This window comes from Drosophila albomicans, chromosome 2R, assembly GCF_009650485.2.
Source record: "Drosophila albomicans strain 15112-1751.03 chromosome 2R, ASM965048v2, whole genome shotgun sequence".
NCBI lineage: Eukaryota > Metazoa > Arthropoda > Insecta > Diptera > Drosophilidae > Drosophila > Drosophila albomicans.
In genome coordinates this window covers 4,420,767-4,439,332 of record NC_047631.2, presented here as the reverse complement: position 1 = coordinate 4,439,332, position 18,566 = coordinate 4,420,767, and the positions used below count along the sequence as shown (strand labels likewise).

Below are 18,566 nucleotides of genomic sequence, written 5' to 3'. Positions count from 1 at the left end.
CTCCCCGTCTGTCCAAATGTGTGTGTGAATATTTGAATGTGTGTGGTGTGTGTTACCAAAAAAAAAAGAAAGAAAAACGGAATAGGAGTCTGCAGCCGCAGTCTACACAGCAGTCCACAGTTCTCAGTCACTGTCAGACTTCTCTCATTCTCTTTATGCTTTTGGTGGCACTTTTCTGTTGACCTTAGCTTTAGTTCTCTTTTCTGTTATTTGGGTTGTGTTAAGGTTGCTTTCCAGCTGGATTATTCGAGTTTTGTAATTAAACTTGAAGCATTTGCACTGCATGTAGATGAGTGGCTAGGGTAGGAAAAAAATTAGACTGGAAGTAAGCTAGATGTATTTCTAATAGTTGATCTTTACTGATCTATAATAAATGCAAAAAATGTTCTTAAAAATATGTAATTAGTGTTAGATTGCAATGTTTTAGCAATTGCCTCAACTCAACACGATTTTCATTGAGTTTTGACCCTTCTTCATTTTCTCCCTTTTCGAAAATTAACTTTCTAATGCGCTCAGCAAATTTTTGTATATTTTTTTTTTCTGCTAAATCATATTAAATACAATTACGAAACTATTAAAAGCGAGAGTCGAGCGAAGCAGCCAGTTTGTCACTCTGTCAGTGTCACGCAGCAGGCGAATGACATTTCACCAAATCTCAACCAAGCAGACTTGCCTCCGTTCCCCTGACGCCTCGACTGTGCCGAGCTGTGTGTTTCCCATTAAGCTGGTCATCAGACGTTACAAATTAATTACATTCGCAGTTTCTGTTCTGTTCCGGGCTCCGTACGCTCCATTAAAACTAAAAAATGCAATTACATATAACGCCTGGGGGTATGCAATGGAGCATCAGCACTAGGAATCATTGTGGGAGGGGTGGAGGAGGAGGACTTGGATGTAGTGGAGGGGAAAAACGACGCCGTCAGCGTCAGCCTTGCGCTTAATTTGACGCCCTACTATTGGAGCTGGGCGTGGCCGAACAAATGAGGGCACAAAAGGCGGAGTGTGGGAAGGAAGAGGGCGAGTTTCAGAAGGGAGATTTGACCACCAACTGTGGGGAAAATTTGGCTAGCTAAATGGCAATGCGATTTTGCGACACATTTTTAATTTCATTTTGCTTTTTGGCAAGGGATGAAACATACAACTTTTTGTCATCCAATAATGTATTTAAAACAATATGAGAGTAGAGAAATAATTTTCTTATTAAAATTATTTCAAAAGCTGTAACATAATATTAAGAAATACAAAATACCTTCAAGAGTAAGTGCAAACTCATAATTTAAATATCAAACTCAGTGAGTTGAGCTTCCGAATTCAAAATCTTTCGATCGAACTTCAAAGAGACAACTGTCTATTCACCAACTTAACAAATAGTTCGCTGATATAAATTCCTTATCGAGAGGCAACAAATTTACTGAAATTTCTATTTAATTCTTTACAGTAATGATTCTACAATATTGTGTTGAAAAATTTGGAGTGATTGTATCGCTTTTTAAAAGGATTATATTGATAAATGTGAATAAAAATAAGTATTTTTCTTATTTAGACTATTAACTACAGGAATAACCTCTTTGATCCATTCATTAATTTATTTATGTTTACTATTGTCAATCATAGATTTAAAGATAATAAAGATGCCAGCATTTTTACTTCAAGCCCAGACATCTTTATCTTTAATACGCACTGTGCGACACCTCGTCTATCTTATCGTTCACCACATTCTCCCTCACAGATGCAACTGCATCCAACTGCAAATTGAAAGAAAATAAATAGCCATATCGCAGTCTGAGATGAGGACTCGGCTCCCCTTCTTGCCTCGCTATGTCGCAAGTTGTCCTTTTGATGATTCTCTTTGGCCTGCAGATAAGACAAACTGACGTCGTCCGATGACGACAAAGTAACAACACTTGTGGCCTGTCTCAAACTCAAACCGGAGCCAACCAACCAAGCCCTCTCCCCTCCTTCTCCTCCCCCCATCCCCATTCCTTCTGTTCTACGCCTGTCAGTTGCTTTTGCCCTTGCGCTGTGGTTACTCTTGTATACGAGTTTATCTTTTGGAGTTTATTATCATTACGCTGCCATATGGCAGAATATTCAGCCACAGGCTTGACGGCGAAGAGCTGACGAAAGGGCTGACGTCAGCCACGTCCGACAGGCGCCAGAACTGTTGCTCCTCACGGTTGTTCTACACTTGCAAAAAAGATTGTTGGAAACTGTTTTCAAAAAAATTATATTTTTGCGTGTTTTACTATTCATGTTTTGTTGGTTTTTAGGGCGGTTGAAAAATGAAAATAAGCAACTTATTTTTAAATATTAAATTGTCTGTTACTCCTTTTTTTGCAGTTCTGTTCTGATTAAAAAATAATTATGTTCAGGCTTTAATCCAAAATATTATTTAAATTTTTTTAAAAAGCCAGCTTTGAAGACTGTTTCACAAAAGGAAATTCAAATTCATGTTGCTCATTTTGTTGGTTTCAATTAAGACTGAAAAATATAAAAATTTAATTTATTATATTAAAGTGTTCTGTTATGTTAGCGATTTAGTGAACACACGTAATCACACTTCAAAATATGATTTAATTTGATCATGTAAAGTATACAAATTCTCTGATTTATTGATTATTACTATATATAATAAAAAGTATTATGTTCACATTTTAATAAGTTGAAACCGATTGTCAGTTTGCTCTATGAAGAAGACTTTAATCACAGTTTATGGTTCATTTTTCAATAGATACGCATTCATGATACGATTATTAGATTGCTGATTAATTACTTCGCTGTGTTAAAGGGAACAATAGCTGGCATATAATTATAGGATTGTGCAGTTAATTTATATATTTTTGTAGTGTATTTTTTCTATCACACAGCAGTGTTCCATGGAGACGGGGGCATTCCCGCCATCAGCCGCGCGCTGTCATCATCATGATAATCATCATGAACGCTATCTGCATAAGTGCTGGGTCGCAGTGCTGTGCTGGGTTAACTGGCAGCTCGCATTTTGCATGTTTTTAATAGTTTCAAGTGTGTGAGAAGAGAGTTGTGTATAGAGAATGGGCGGCTGGGGCGTGGCTGCCATGTTGCGTACATATTCTAAACCGTTTTTGTGCAAATGTAGCGCACATTTTCCTTCTTTCCCTTTCCCTTCCATATCTAACTCTCTCTCTCTCTCGCTCATTCTGCCTAGCTGGTTATCTCCTTTTTGCGCGTGTGTTTTCATAATGCGCCATAAAGTATGCAATGTTATTTTGCGCTTGATGAATTTTTCCACGTTGTACAGTTCATGTTGTTGCTCCTGTTGTTGTTATTATTATTGTTGATGATGTTGTTGCTTTTGCTGTTGCTGTTGCTCTTGCTTGCTGATGCTATGGCTGCTATAGCTTTTAGTTTGCGTGTGGGAGGCAATTCCTAGAGTGTAAAGTGACTTTCCCCTAGCGAAAAGTGAATTACTGTGCATCGCAGGTCTCTCTCCTGCCCTCGCTCTTTGAGCATAACTTTAAAAGGCACTTTTCTGGCTTTTAAATGAGGCTAAAAATGTAGTTAGCACTTTAGTAATTGGTATCAGCGGGGGCTTATCAACGATATCTCTTCTTTGTGAAAACGGATTGTCACTATTCGCCGTATGTCTTTATTATAATTCCAATAATAATTCTAGAAATTACTTAGGATAAACACATATTGAGCATATTTACATACATTTGATATAATTATACTATTCTAGTTTTACATTTCACCTATCCTTACTATCGCTTTCAATTCACTCCCAAACTCTTAGTAATAATTTCATTGGCAAACCAAAACAATCTGCAGTCAAGCGCGTGGTAAACTTGCAGCCTCCAAGTCTAGTTAATGTCATGTCTAGTGCTACGTGTCACTTGCTGCCGCCACAAAAACAACGAGGGGTGACAATTTGCCAAAGACTAGAAGAAGATACAAAAAAAGTCAAGAAAAGCCGAAAAATAAAGTCATGTTTAATGGCGCACAAAACACGCCGTAAAAATGAAAAAAAAAAAAAGAGATAGAGAGAAAAATGGAAATGGAAAAGTGCAAGCAGAAAAACCAAAGCAAAGTACAGCAGAAAAAGACAAGAATGGAAGAGGAGGAGGAGCGATCTGAGAGACTGAGGCGAATGCAAAGTTATTTGATTAAGTCACTTACAAGCATCCTTTTGCCAGAACGCAACGAAAGTAATGCCACTCAGGATGGCCAATGCCATGTAATATTGACATATTGAACAAACGTGCGCGCCACGTACAGAACAGAACAGAACAGAACCCAAGTGCAAGCTAAAGCTTACTGGCCTGCCAGCCAACCAAGAGAAGAGGCAGCAGAACCGTCGAACCACTGAGCCACCGTGTGGCAAGTCAGGGGAGCAGCAAGCACAGACAGTCAGGCAGGGCCGGGACTTAAAGGACTAAATTCATATTAAAAGTACGCGCAGACATGACAGCGGCAAAAGCTCAGCACCCGCAAAACCCTCTCTCCACTGCATCCCCTGGAAAGTGAAGCTACAAAAACCGACAGAGAAAACCAAAAACTGAACCCAGCACCAGCACCAACAGCAACAGCAACACCCAACCAGAACTTTAACCCACTAAGTTAGCCCCCGCATGGCTGCAAGTGCAAAAATTCGAAAATATATTGCGAAAGCAGCAGCAGCAGCAGTAACGGCAGCAGAAGGAAGAGGAGCATCATCAGAAGAGCAGCCAGCCAGCCCCTTCATAGACGCACGTACATCGAAGAGTGGCGCCACCTCCTCGACCCCCCGATCCTTGCAACACTCGTCGTGCAGAGTACTGAGTACCCTCGCATACTATGAGTGTGTGGCAAGTAACCAACGTCGAGACACATTTTCTAATAATGTTTCAGCGTCACGTATTAATGCGTTTGTTTGTATCTTCATTTTACCCGCTGGCATTTTAATGTATTTATTTATTTTTTCTTACTTTTTTTTGCTGCTGCTGCTGCTGCTAACCACTCTTTTCCCTCCAACCCTCTGTCAGTTTCTTTCTCCCGGCAAAGAGGAGCAACCTATGCTCTAGGGGAATGGGGTCGTTTCTCTCTAGGGAAGTTTGTCATGTTTGTGCATGCGACACACTCGCCAGGATAATAATGAAGTACGTTTACGTGTAAACTCTATCCTAATATGTATGCTAAAAGCTTTGGCCCGCCCCTTCGACTCCCCTCTTTAAAGTTTCACCAAACTTGTATCCCATAGGTGAGACACTATTTGTAGGTGTCACTTGGGTGGTTTTGGGTACTATCTGTAAGTGGTTAAAATTAAGTGCTGCTCGAATTGAGTGTTAGTTTTCTCCCCTTTTCGCAGTGGAAATGCTACGTTAATGTTGAAGAGAATATTGCCTGAATCGATTTATTATCTCGATGATATTTATAAGAGTTACGCTTCTAGTCAGCGTTTTTCCAAAGTCATCTTTCTAGTTCTTTCCCTTCATGCTGTTAAATCTGCTACGTTTAGCTGGCCTTCATTAACCATATGTAAACATTTATGCACTACTACGTAAACGAAAACATCTTTTACCAACTTGCCTTGCCACACACAATTTCTATTTGAATTCCTTGGCATCGTCTCTTCTTTTCCTTCTGCTGCTGAGCACTTAAATCAAGCATAGCAATGCTTGCGGCTTGTTGACTTAACTGCTGCTCCTTTTTCAGCACTTGTTTAACCATTCATACTTACTCTGACCCACTTTACCGAGTATGACGACGAGCACTGTGAGTGATGCTACAACGAAGGAGCAAAGGGAGCAAAGGGGGGAAGAAAAAGAGTAAACAGCATATTTTCCAAATATCCACTGCCTACTTTTAGGCATCTAATCACGCACGGAGCACTGCGATATATGCCCCAGCTCAGTTTACCAATTCTATTAAAATTCTTCTGAAAAGTCACACGCAAGCAGAAAGAGATAGTAAAAAAAAACACGAGTCCTTGAAGAGAGACAGAGAGAAAGGAATAGAGACAACTACATATTAGAAAAGTATTAAATTACAACGCCATGCATATACACACGCCTCTGTTTGCACAATGTCCTTGCCCCAGCTCAGCTGCGACGACCGGCAGGACAGGACAGGACGGGACGGGACAGTCTCTGGGTAGCATGTCCTGTCCAGTTGTGTTTGCCTCGACGGCTATCCCAGGCTATCCTTTTTTCTGCTGCGCAGCAGCATGAAAATTATAGGTCCTGAGTCTTTCGTATGGCAATGTGTGAAGTCATCGCTTTATAATCAAGTTTTCCTTTCAAGTTTCCTTTTCCTATTTACACCCACCACCCATCGTCTCTCTCTCTCTCTTTCTCTCGTTCTGCCCATTCACGTTCTCGTTCTCGTTCGGTCCATATGCTTGCACAAATTGTCGCCTTGCTACAAGGATATGTGACTGAAACTTTGTATGTGTGTGTGTGTGTGTTGATATTTTACTCCTTTTGCCGTTTACTTACTGCTGACTGTCTCTCCGTGCATCTGCCATGAAAATTAAATTGACCGTAGCTGCTTAAAGTTATTAAAGTCGAAAGGCAGTTGACTGTCTATTCCCCAGCCCATTTTCACTAAGATAACATTTAGAAAATCCTTTCTTGCGTCTTAAGTGCAACTATATCGACCCTCAGATACTCTTCTATTATACGATTAATAGTCGAATTTAAGGGTGAAATTATTGATAGATATACAAATATATGCATAGGAAATATGAGAAGTGATACCATTTATAACTTTGCACTATGAAAAAACAAAATATGATATTTATAGTCCTTTAATGCTCATCACAGTTCGGATATGCTGAACGCAGTTCCCTTTTTGTCAATTGGCTGAGTCAGCACAATACTGTGTGTGATTTTCACAACAGTTTTGGGCCCTTTCTTGTGGCTTGTGGTACCTACATCAGGGGTCTGAGATGGCTATATGGGGGAGGTCAATGGTTTGTTACGGTCTATTTGATGACACTCGGATGACATCAGCCATGAGACTTCTCTGCTTGTTGGCAGCTCATCAGATTGTCATATTCAATGTAAAATACTCGAGCGTAAAGAATGTAACTAATAAATGGATGCACCGATGATAAAATAATTAACAAATGACGAATTTTATATATTCTAATATCATCATCATTTTCTTTCATCATAATTAGGTTTTGCGTGTTACTTTCACTTTTTCTCTGTTTACTCATTTCGCTTAATTTTCCATTGCATACCTTTTGCGGTGACGCAAAATTTTTCGTGCCGACTTCGTTTGCTGATTAAATCTGCACACACTTGCACAAAGACACACACACACACACATCCACAGGCGGTGAATTTTCTTACTCTTTGTTCTTTATGATTTTCTTTTAGTACGAGAATTCTCTCATTATTGTGCCTCGTGTTTACTTTTAATTTGGTTAAATGAGGCATAAGTGAGCAAATTTTTTAAGTGCGTTGTAATTTTTAATGAACTTTAAGTATAGCAGAAAAACGTAAATGAAGAAAAATATATGCATAAGTATGTATAATAATAATGAGACAGATAATCTGGAAAATGTACAGAAGCGTTATGGTTTGCACTTTACGTTTGCGGTGTTCTCAACACTGGTCTTTGAACAAGTTCTGAATTCAAAATGAAATGAAAGTTGGTTTCTGGCTTTGTCAAATAAGATCAGAAATGAGTAAGAGAGTAGTTAGAATATTTAGTTCTATAGAAAAATCTTTTCGATCTTTTATTATTGTTATTACAGATCAAATAAATGCACATATTTGAAGATCTAATTAAATATACCAAATTTCCATTTAATATTTTGAATATTATACTAATTTGATTTAAATTCTTGTATCATTACAGGTACGTTCACTTTTTCTGTTAATGCTGACAGACTTCTACAAAGTAGGTTTACACGATTCCTATGGAATTTATATAATACAATCATTCACTCCAATTTTAAGTATGACAACCCAATTTAATTTATTCTTAACTTGTTGCTGACACCAATTATTTCGCATATCAATTTCAATTCAATTAAAGAATATGCATATATATATTTTTATTGTTTGTGGCGACTTTTCATTGTCGTTATATTGCTATTGTTATCATCGACTTGTTGTTGCAAGTTGTATTATATTATTTTTGCCTTGTTTTGACAGAGGTAGCATTGGCAAGCTTCCAGTTGGCAACTCTTTTTTTTATGTACTGTACAGTTTGGCAACCCTAATCGCAATGGCACATTGAATGTGACAGCTAGATATCCAGAGTTACCACCAGCAGTGCTCTGTCAATGATTACGTTTGTATTTTTGCATTTTACGCCAGGCTAATTTCAATTTTAAGCTACATTTCACAATAATTGTGGGTCGAAAAAATGTGAATGGAATCAAATGAAATTGAATTAAAAATAAATAAATTGAATGAAAGTTCAAGTTTTTTGTTTCGCATGTAGGCGAGAGAGAATTTATTTTCCTTGTGCATAATTCAATTAAATATTGTTGTTCACAACAACTCGATGATGGCTGCAATGTTTTGTATAGTACATAATGGAAAAAAGTCATGCAATAAATATGTTAGAATGATTTACATGGAGATGTCTTGTATATGGTGAAATATATAATTAAACGATGTCAGATATGGCCAGATGTACTACTATAACCCATTACTAATAATTTAAAGGAATACAGGTATTAAAAACACGAAGAGATTAATTTGATGGTTCTAAAGGGGATCCACATAGTTCCTTTCCGTTTGGGTCAGTCAACAGGGACAAAAATTCCAAACATTGTGCAAATGTCAATTAACTTTCAACGACAAAGACACCAAATATACAAATAGTATGGGAATAAGTAAGTTGATAATGGTTTGGGATTGAATGGATCGAGAGAATTGAAGCGAGAGAGTGAGAGGGAAAGGAGAACTGGGTCCAACAGTCAACAATCAAATTCAAATTGATTTTTAATTAATTTTCGTCACATTTTTCTGAACTCTGAAATGAATGAGAATTGCTGGCAATTGCTGCTGGCCTTTCCCCGTCGTCGTCGTTGTCACTGTCGTTGTCGTCGTTGTTGCTGGCGATTGATTCGATTGACTCTGTGGGGGCGACGATGACACTGGGCGGTGATGAGACTGGGCGTGTGAGGTTGTGTTGTCAACTATTATAAATTCAATTTATTTACGTTATAGATCTATGGTAAGAGAAAACCGCAAACAAAAAATATAGACAACAAGAGAATTCTGTTAGTTTATCTCGTATGGTTGCGTTCAACAATAGAAACTGGCAATAAGCCGGGTAAGGTGAAATGCTATAGGGAAATAAGAACAAAGCATAGCAGCTATAAATACCATCAGTTCACTGGATAATATCCCGAAGATTTATAACTATGAATTTAATTATTATGATAACACAAATTTAATGAAATATTGGGATTCAATAAAATTGCGAATTAAATATGGCAAGGGGTCATGCAAAAGTAGATGATGAACTCAACGCGAATAATACAAAATTCGATTTCAACTAAGTGGCATTACTCAGGTACTCGAATGACGCACTATATGTGCATATACTATATGATAATATGATGCTTTGGAAAGGCTGGCAACCCTAAGTACCTGACGTGCATTCACATTCACAACTGCACACTAAACACATTCTCGCTTTGAGGCACTTGAAACTTCATTGCAGAATGTCTGGTGGAGCACTTTACATCTGTTTTTTACCATTTCGAATTGTAGAAAAAACCTACTGTAAAAGCGTGTAATCGATAAAAAGTTGATAAAAGACCGGCAGAATGTACTAACTGAAATTTATGGGCATGTTATTTAAATAAATGAGTTGACAACAAATTGACTAAGTCACATGTACTAATTTTAATCAGGTCTCCAAACTAATTACTTAAAAGAATCAGGAGTAAACTCGTTTAAAAACAAAAGTAGTCTATTTTCAACAGCGAGATACCCGGTATCTATTTATTATGCCATTTTTATATTTGCGAGATTTAATGGCTAAGAGTCATTAACGCATAGTTCTCTTTTTGGTTAAAGTTGCCTTTACCTGATGTCTTACCGGGTATTAAAATAGCAAGCAGAACGGTTTTCGCTGAAAGGGGAGAGACATCAGCTTAAGCTGCATGTTAGAGCGCCACTAACGAGCGTCGTTGCCGTAAGATTAACATCTTGACGATCGTTGCGCTACAAGCGAAGCGCTCACTGCCAACTCTGCTCCATTCCGCTCCCTTTTTCTCTCCTCTATCTCTATCACCCGCTCTTTCTCTCTCGCGCCGATCTCTTACCCCAAACAAAGTCAAACTTGTTGTGCAGTTAGGCAGGTCGTGGCCGGCTCTAAATTTTAGGCCAAGCACACATTCACAAACACACACATGCACAGAGTGAGAGGCGCACATGTTTGAGAACGATGCTATAAGCGTTCGGCCGTCGCGTGCGGTGAACGAACTCCAAGCTGTTTGACGGGAACACAACATTCGCAACAGCGGTTAGAGCGAGATGGCAGTGTGACCGGGTGCGCTTAGCTCTTCTTGTCGCTCTAAGCTTGACTTGCAGCTTTTTTGAATGTCATTGTCGAGTTAAAGCGCAAATCGTGGTGTGCTGAAGATGAGGTGTGGGGGTAAGGGTGAGGTGAGATTGCTTGCTCGTTCTCTTTTCTCTATTGCCTTTGTATTGTCTTAGTTTGCATAAGCAGCATCGTTGGCGGCTTTAGCGGCTGTTGTTGTTGTTATTATTGTTGTGGTAGTTTCAGTTGTTGTTGTTGTTGGCTGTTAGTTGCTTGTGTGCTAATTTCTCATATGATTGCCGAGCATTGAACTTGTGCGCTAAAAAGAAAATACAAGCACACACATAAGAAGAGTCTGCGAGAAGAGCGGAAGAAACAGCATTTATTGTTGTTGCAATGTTGATGCAACATGTTTATGGCAACTTGTTGAGCACGGCATGGCATGTCTATTACCGTTAGAAGTTAGTGAACTCTCAGAGCATGACCATTTGATCGGTCCTCATGTTTCCTATTCTATTGGTCTGCCTGACGCTTTTCCGTCACAATTTTCCAGCTTATGAGATTGAAAGAGCAGCAGCAACAACAGCAGCGGCAAAAGCAACTAGCAACAGCCTCCTTCAATTTCTTGTTCTCGTGCATGAAATTGTAATCGTCTTCAATGTTGTTGCTGGTCTTATTGCTTGGAGTTGGTAGTTGTTGTTGTTGTTGTTCTGCTGCTTGTTATTATTATCTGCCTTCTTTTGACACTCCTCCCTGATATGTAGGGACTATGGAAACTGGCTGTCCAACGACTGAGCCGACTCGGCTCAGCCGAGCCATACCGAACTGAGCTGAACTGAACTCAACTGAAGTTTAATATGTAATTTAACGCCTTGTTGTTGTTATTGTTTTTTCTTTTTTCGTGCTTTGTAAGGTTTTCGTTTCTCTCTTTGTTCTTCTTCTTCTCGACATTTCGCTGCGCGCTCTCGATTTAGTTTCGAGTTCTTTTTTAGTTCTCGACTTAATTTGTTTAGTCACACTTTGTTGCAGAAGTCAACAAACTCCACATGGGTTCAACGTTACCTAATAATAATCATACCATCATCATCACAGAGCGTCAACGTGTTATATTTATTATATTTTATAATCTTTTTCTGTTTTATTTGTTTATCATCATTATTATGTTAAGAAGGCGTGCAGATCATCATCCCATCTAGTTTTTTATTATTAATGATTTTATCAAGTTAATTGTGAGTTTGTGAGAAATGTGATACATCTTCTAGACAATGGCTAAACATATTTTGACTCATGGTTCTTCAAAAATGTATCTAATTTTCACTAATATCCCAAGAATAAAAAATTACACAATATGTTCGCTAAAATCTTATTGCTTTAGCATCTTTTACTGAATAACTTTATGCTATGCTCTACAACAAATTACATTTTGTTTGCGTAATAAAGAAAAGATAGTAGATAGTTCATAACTTCATACAACCTGTTAACTTTTAGAAATATTTGGCAACAGGAAATACAAACTCAGATACCCACACACACATACATAAAATGGAATTTGATAGTAGTAGAGTTGCATTTCTCTTGAAACTCATGACCAAAATTGCAAGAGATATTCTCCAAAAGATAACTGCGCTTTTCTTTGCCTGACTGGCAATGCCGCCCGAACAGCTTCAATGGTATAAGAGTGTATAAGAGCTGACTGGGCGCAACAGTTTTCTCACGCTCTCTCCCTCTGCCGCATGCTATTTCGTGTTGCTGTGGGGTGTTCTCGGCTCTGCCGAACGTCAACAACAAGTGTTTTTCATGGGCGCTGAGTAAACTCTACACACTTGCTCTTGCACACACAATGTTTCTCTTCTACTTAAGCAGCGGCGCACAGTGTACTAAAATGTTGAGAGAATATGTGATAATAGAGGTTTATGAACGTAACTTGGTTGAAGTTGTGCGCGTAGTCGTTCAATTCGTTCGTTTCTCATACGATTCGTTACCACTGTGCTTCGTCAGACGTTGCAATCGGACAAACCTCTCGCTGACATCGTCGTTCATTCGCTCGTTCGCTGTCGTCTAGCGACTCGGCTGTGGCGTCTGTCGGTTTTTTTTTGTTGGTTCGGCATAATTCGTATCGCTAGTTGAAAATCAGTTCGCGATGGAACTTTGAACACAGCGGTTGGTTCTCCCGTTTCCGTTTCGTACTCTCGCAACATCCGTTAAGCGTATCTTAACGTATTTATCGCGAAAAATTGTCGTGTTTACATTATTATTTATGAAATTATTGTGCAATTTATGTGTAAATAAAAGTGAAAAATTTTAAATGGCTGAAAGCCAGAATGTGGTATAATAATTTCCGTACAATTTATCTGCAATTGTCGTGCCTAAGAAAGTTACCCAAAACCAAACAATAGAGAAAATTTAATAACAAAGAGAAAAATACAAAATAAAACAAAATTAAATCGAAAGATAAAAAATAAAGAAAAAATATACTCGCGGTGCGTGTCATTTAATTGATTTTAAGGATTTCCCAATGCAAAGTAAATTGAAAACATCGTCGACATCAGCAACAGCGTCAACGACATCGTCATCGTCATCGCCATCGTTACCGTCGTCGCAGTTGCCATCGTGTGAGGATTAAAACTGCAGATTATATATATGCCCATACATTGTGTGTATAAAGAGCATTTCGGTGTCATTTGGAACACCTCACACATATCGCTCTTGCGGCCTGCGTGGCACGTTTGATGAATGCGGCTTAAATTTAATTGAAATGCGCGTCTAAATCCCGAAACCCAAACAGCGTATATCACCCAAAACCTAAGCAGCAAATACGGAATTTCATTTTGCAACAATCTACAAAACTGAATCAACAGTTTTATGAGCATACTATATAATATTGCTCTGAAATCAGAAACCAAAGTTCCAACTTTTTTCATATTGTGTTTATATATACAAATTATAAAAAAATAAAGAAATATATACTGGCAAAGCTTATCTTACGCCGCCCGGATAATAAGTGTGAACCACAGAAACAACGCGATATATAATAATAAGCGCAACCACAGCAACAGCTACAACAAACAGTGATAACAATACCAACAAAATGGTGGTTTTAGAAACTGCCAGCGCCCTTTTAGGCGGACCTTACGCCCAAGGCGCCCCTGCCCTTAAAATGGTGCAAAAGCGATACATTGGATTACATCAATGGCTGGGACCAATACGCAAGGAGCTGAAGGAGCATATTGTAAGTGAAATTTATCTGGAATTCAAAATGTTATCAGTGAATTGAAAGCAGAGTTCATACTTAAATGAGTCATTACTTACTTACGACAAAAAACAGAACCCTATTTAATCAGCGGGAAATTCTAAAAAAAAAGAAAAAAATGGTGTGATTTTAACTAATATTGTGTTCGGAGCATAGCAAATCTAGTCGGTTTCATTAGTGTTACTCATAAATACTTTATATAATATAAACACAAATACTCTTAAATATTTATACATTATGCCTCACACAAATTCAATTTCGAATTTCATACTTGAATTCTTATTTAGTTTTCTATTTCTGCTACTTTTTTTGACACACCTGTCTCCCCTTTTGCATTTGTTGTTGTTTGTGTCTTCTTGTTGCCGTATTTCTAATTATTTCCGTTCATTGTTGTTGTTATTTTACTTGTCACAGTCCTCGCCTTTCGCCTCCTCTCGATACATGCTCCACAATTTTGTTGTCCATTTCAATTTCGATTTCAAACATTTTCACATTGATTGCGTGTGCTTTTGTTTGTCTCAGTTCTTATTGTTGTTGTTGTTATTGCTTTTGCTTTTGCTGTTGTTAGTTTGCATTGATTGATTGACAATTTGATTGATTATATGCCAAAATCCCTTTTATACTCTCTCCCCCATAAACAATATCCAGCTGTAATTGTTGCACACTTTCTGCACACTTTTTCGATTATAAACAAAAGAAAAAAAGCAAACTGAAAACGGAAAACTGAAAACTCCAACCACACAACTTTTGAAGCTTGTTGCAATTGGAAAAAGGTAGCTCAGATTGCAGATCGAGTAAGTACCTCAATGTCTGGTCAAGACTAATGAGCACACATTAGTCATTTTCGGCTTGCCTGTGGATGCCTCAGAGCTGCTGCAACTAGTAAACAGAATCCAATGTATGCCCAGCGGCAGCTAGCTTATTAGAAGAGTTGCGTTCTTCACCAGGAGTAGAACGATGAGTAGTAGGGGAAAAAGGAGTTGATTGTGCATCAGGTGCAGAGGAGTCGAGAGGAAAAGGTAGTTTATTATGGCAGGTCGATGGGAAGCTAGAGGAGTGTCTTTAGGCTTGTGGCAGTGGGCCTAATTAATGTGTGTGCAGTAAATTTATGACCAGCGGCTTAAGCAGCTTATGAATTATGCTTTTAACGTGGCCCGCCACAAGGTAGAGCAGAGGGAGAAGACTGTTGTTGGGGCTGACCAGCATTACCTGCATTCTCTGCTTGTGAGAGTGCATTTTCCGATTGAGTGATTTATGCGCTTGAAAAATGTGTACGTAAAGTGCGCTCGCCTAGAATAAAACACCAGGCAACTCACATACGCACACGCACACACCTCATTAAGCTGCAACAAATGGTGCATGCCTCACGCCTTCTCAGCTGCAGTTTGCAATCAATGGATTAGTTGCTGAGACTGAGATTAAAAATCGTTTAATATTATGTAAAATTCTCGCATTCTCTTTCCATTATTTTCCTTTTCCAACCATTCAAATACATCTCGTTATGTATACGCTATGTGTGCCGCAACCAGAAGTGCTCAGGTTACACAATTGACGCACTCCACAGCACAATTGTGTTTGTTGCCGAGAACTTGTGACCTGACATCATTGCGATGTCATTATCAAGTGTCCGTATCATTTTCAATTTCTATCCTCAACCGGAGCAGTTGAAAGACTTCTCTCACTTAGTACATTGATTTGGAGAAGCAATCGATCTATTATTTTATTCAATTATATTCCACTTTAGTTAACCTAAAAAGATCCGACTCGAGTAGCTCTATTTACTTCTATTAAAAGTATTGTCAGCTTTCATTCAAGTTGATTATTGCCTTAAACTTGCCTTTGGACTTGCTATGCGCACAACTCTCTCACTTTTCTCTCACTGTCGCATCTTTATTTTGACCTGCTTAAAGCTGAATGACCACAGATTGTATAGCGACAGCTGTCACTCGACATTTCCCCTTGGCCAAAGATTGTGTCTGCTGCAAGTGGCCAACTTCAAGCGACTCGCACAGACTGATTGACTGACTGAATAACTGAATGACCTGTCTAAAACCATCTAGCGAAAAGCCAGTTGCACAAGTTGTAAAACTTCACACAAGTTAAACACTGAAAAGCTCTTCAGGCGACAGCCAAAAGATGCTTTTTAAAATGAAAATAAAAATAATAATAGGAGAAAAATTCAGAGAAGTAGAAAAAATATATGCTGATGAGCCTTCCAGTTTTAATCTTATTCTAAATTTTGCCTTTGCCTGAGCTTCCTCCAGTTTCATTCACGCTCTCCATCTCTGTGTGGTCCTAACTAAGTTTCTACTGCGCTTTTCGTCTCGCCAGCTGAGGACCTTCAACGCCTCTACTATCCATTTAAATGTTGTACAAATTGTCTCATGATGCTTGAGGCGCTCTTCAGCCTGTCACAGTCTCTCTCCTTACTCTCCTCTCTTTCACTGCTTCTTCGTTGTTCATCGAAGTGCAGTTCATCGTTCTGCTCCACTGACGCAGCTCGAGTGCTTCTCTCTCTCTCTCTCTCTTTCGACTCTCTCGGTTATGCTTTATGGAACTGCAAGTGGGGATTCTTCAGGGTTTTTTTTTTAGCTACGTTTTAGCTCCCACTCTCTGCCATGCATCACTGCTGCTGCTGCTGTGTTTTTTCTTAGTAGTTGCCACCAACAATTAATACACGCAACTTTCTATTAAATTAGCTCAGAAATGATCGTGGACTTGAACACAGATCTTCTTTTTTGCCATCTCAAGAGCTGGAAGTTATTCGTTTCTGCTTTGTTTGTCATTCTTAAACGTTTCATCTTAATTAAAGATTACTCTCATTTAATTGTGAAAAGTATTACTAGTTGAACAATAGAAACACGCTCTTAATTTTTACAAATAAAAAATAAAGTATCTAGTTTCACAGTCGAGCACACTCAACGTAGTTTTCTAGTGTTTGTTTGCTTACTGGGTAATTTGCTTTTCTTTTGTTTGTTTCTTCCTTCTTCCCATATGCATTATCACTATTCGCTTTCGCATTCTCAGAGGCATTGCTATTCATGTGAGGTTTTTCGCGCAGCTCTGAGTTTTTCCTGCGCTTTTCATAAATTAAAAGTTAATAAAAGCCGCAGGTAGCTCTAATTTATTTTTAATATTTATTTTTATGTTCGCCGCGATTCGCTGCGTGCAAAATTGCAGAAGATTTTTGCTGTTGGCAAAAAGGGGGGATTTTGCCTTAGCTTCGTATTATGTGTATGTGTGTGTGTGTTTTTTTTTCTTTCATTTTTTATTCATTTTTAATACGGCGAGCTGAGAATTTTGTTGCTCCTCAACGTTGTTGCTGTTATTGTTGTTGGATTCGGTGAAAATTGCTGTAAATTAGGTATCACAAAATCTTTCAACGTCTCTGTGTGTGTGCGTGTGTGGAAATGTGATTTTTTCCTCTTGTTTAACGAGCTCATGCTCAAATGAATGTGCAGCTATGTTTAGGTCGAGAGATAAAGAATGCTTGAGATAGCGGATTATTTTGCTCGGATTCAGTTTTTGACCAGGTGAAAACTGGAGCACGGCTCTTGAGAGAAATCTCGCTAGCTGAGCCAACTAACTAGTTGTAATTGTGGTGGATCTGCAAGAAAAAGCTAGAGAAAAAAAGAGCAGGTCAATTTCAGATTGATTTTTTTAACGAAGAGTTTGCCAGGCATGAAATCAAGTTCTGAAACTTCATGAAAATTAAATTTGTATAATTGCATTTCCTGAAATTATGTTTGAACAAACATAAAAGTTTGTGTTTATTAATTCGATAGAATCTAAAAAGCATAATAAAGTTGTTCAATATTTTATTTATATACTCGCATTCTTCTCTGTGACTGATTGTTCATATTTTCCAATAAAGTTTCGTCTTGCTTAAATCCAATTAAAAAGCATTGCCAAACGCACTTTGAGACAAGGAAAATGCCGAAGTTTTCCCATGCACCCACTTGGACAACTTCCATCTTCCATCTACTACCTGCTGCACACTCATCCTTGGCTCCAGCCTCGACTTCATAATGACCTAATCTTGGACAGAGACCACTTCTGGCTTGACTAGTGCTTGGCCAACTTTAATGAACTTAACTCAATCGCAATAGCAATAGCAATGGCAATCGCAAATGCAATTGCAATCGCAATCTCAATTCGAATCGCTGTTGCAGTCCACAGCTTTAGCACTTTTTTAATTAATTTTCTGTCAACGTTTGCGAAAAATCCAAGCGTTGCGATAATTATGGCTTTTTCTTTGCTTTTCTAGTCCGTGAGACACGTTTCATTTTCTGTTCAGGTTATTAACAACAATATGTGTTCTGTTTGAAACAGCTTCAGTTTATAGCCCTTTATTTTGCCCCTAAAGCTGCTGCAAAGGCAACTGCAACTGCATCTAGAGCATGTGACTTGATTATCTTCTTCTGCGCTCAATTACAAAATGGCAACAAAGTTTTCTTCTTAATTTTTCTCAAGACGAAAGTCAAACACAATTTGTGTTGTTCTTAAGGAAAAGTACCCCGAAATAATGTAAAAACTAAACTCGACTCGACTGGACTCGACTGGACTTGACTTGACTTGACAAAAACTGGGGTCCGAGTGATGGACATGGCTTCTAACTTCAAAGAGCATAAGTTATGTGAACCCAAATTGAAGTGAAGTTGGAGCTGAGACAACCAAATATTGTGTAAGTTATAGGGAACGGAACCAACAGAGCAAGTCTTGAATTCAACTAGCAGGAAATTAAGTTAGAGTCTAAATAACAGATTGAAAGTTCATGTCTATGAATCCGATAGAGTCAAGTTGAAAATAGAATTATTGAAATCAAGACTTTGCATAAGGTGAC

General features: G+C 38.4%; 1 protein-coding gene across 6 annotated transcripts in view; it reads left to right on the top strand.

The window, feature by feature from the left end:
- LOC117573877 (maternal protein pumilio) overlaps positions 1 to 18,566 on the top strand; it is a 197,444-nt gene that overhangs the window by 85,293 nt on the left and 93,585 nt on the right. For 2 of the 6 annotated variants that reach the window (XM_034257357.2, XM_034257356.2), the window contains exon 1: positions 12,615 to 13,702. The exons of the other annotated variants lie outside the window; for them this stretch is intronic. In XM_034257357.2, coding sequence (XP_034113248.1) covers positions 13,562 to 13,702 — 141 coding nt within the window. In that variant the 5' untranslated portion in view covers positions 12,615 to 13,561. Of the gene's footprint in view, positions 1 to 12,614; positions 13,703 to 18,566 lie in introns of those variants that run through there. 6 annotated transcript variants of the gene reach the window in all.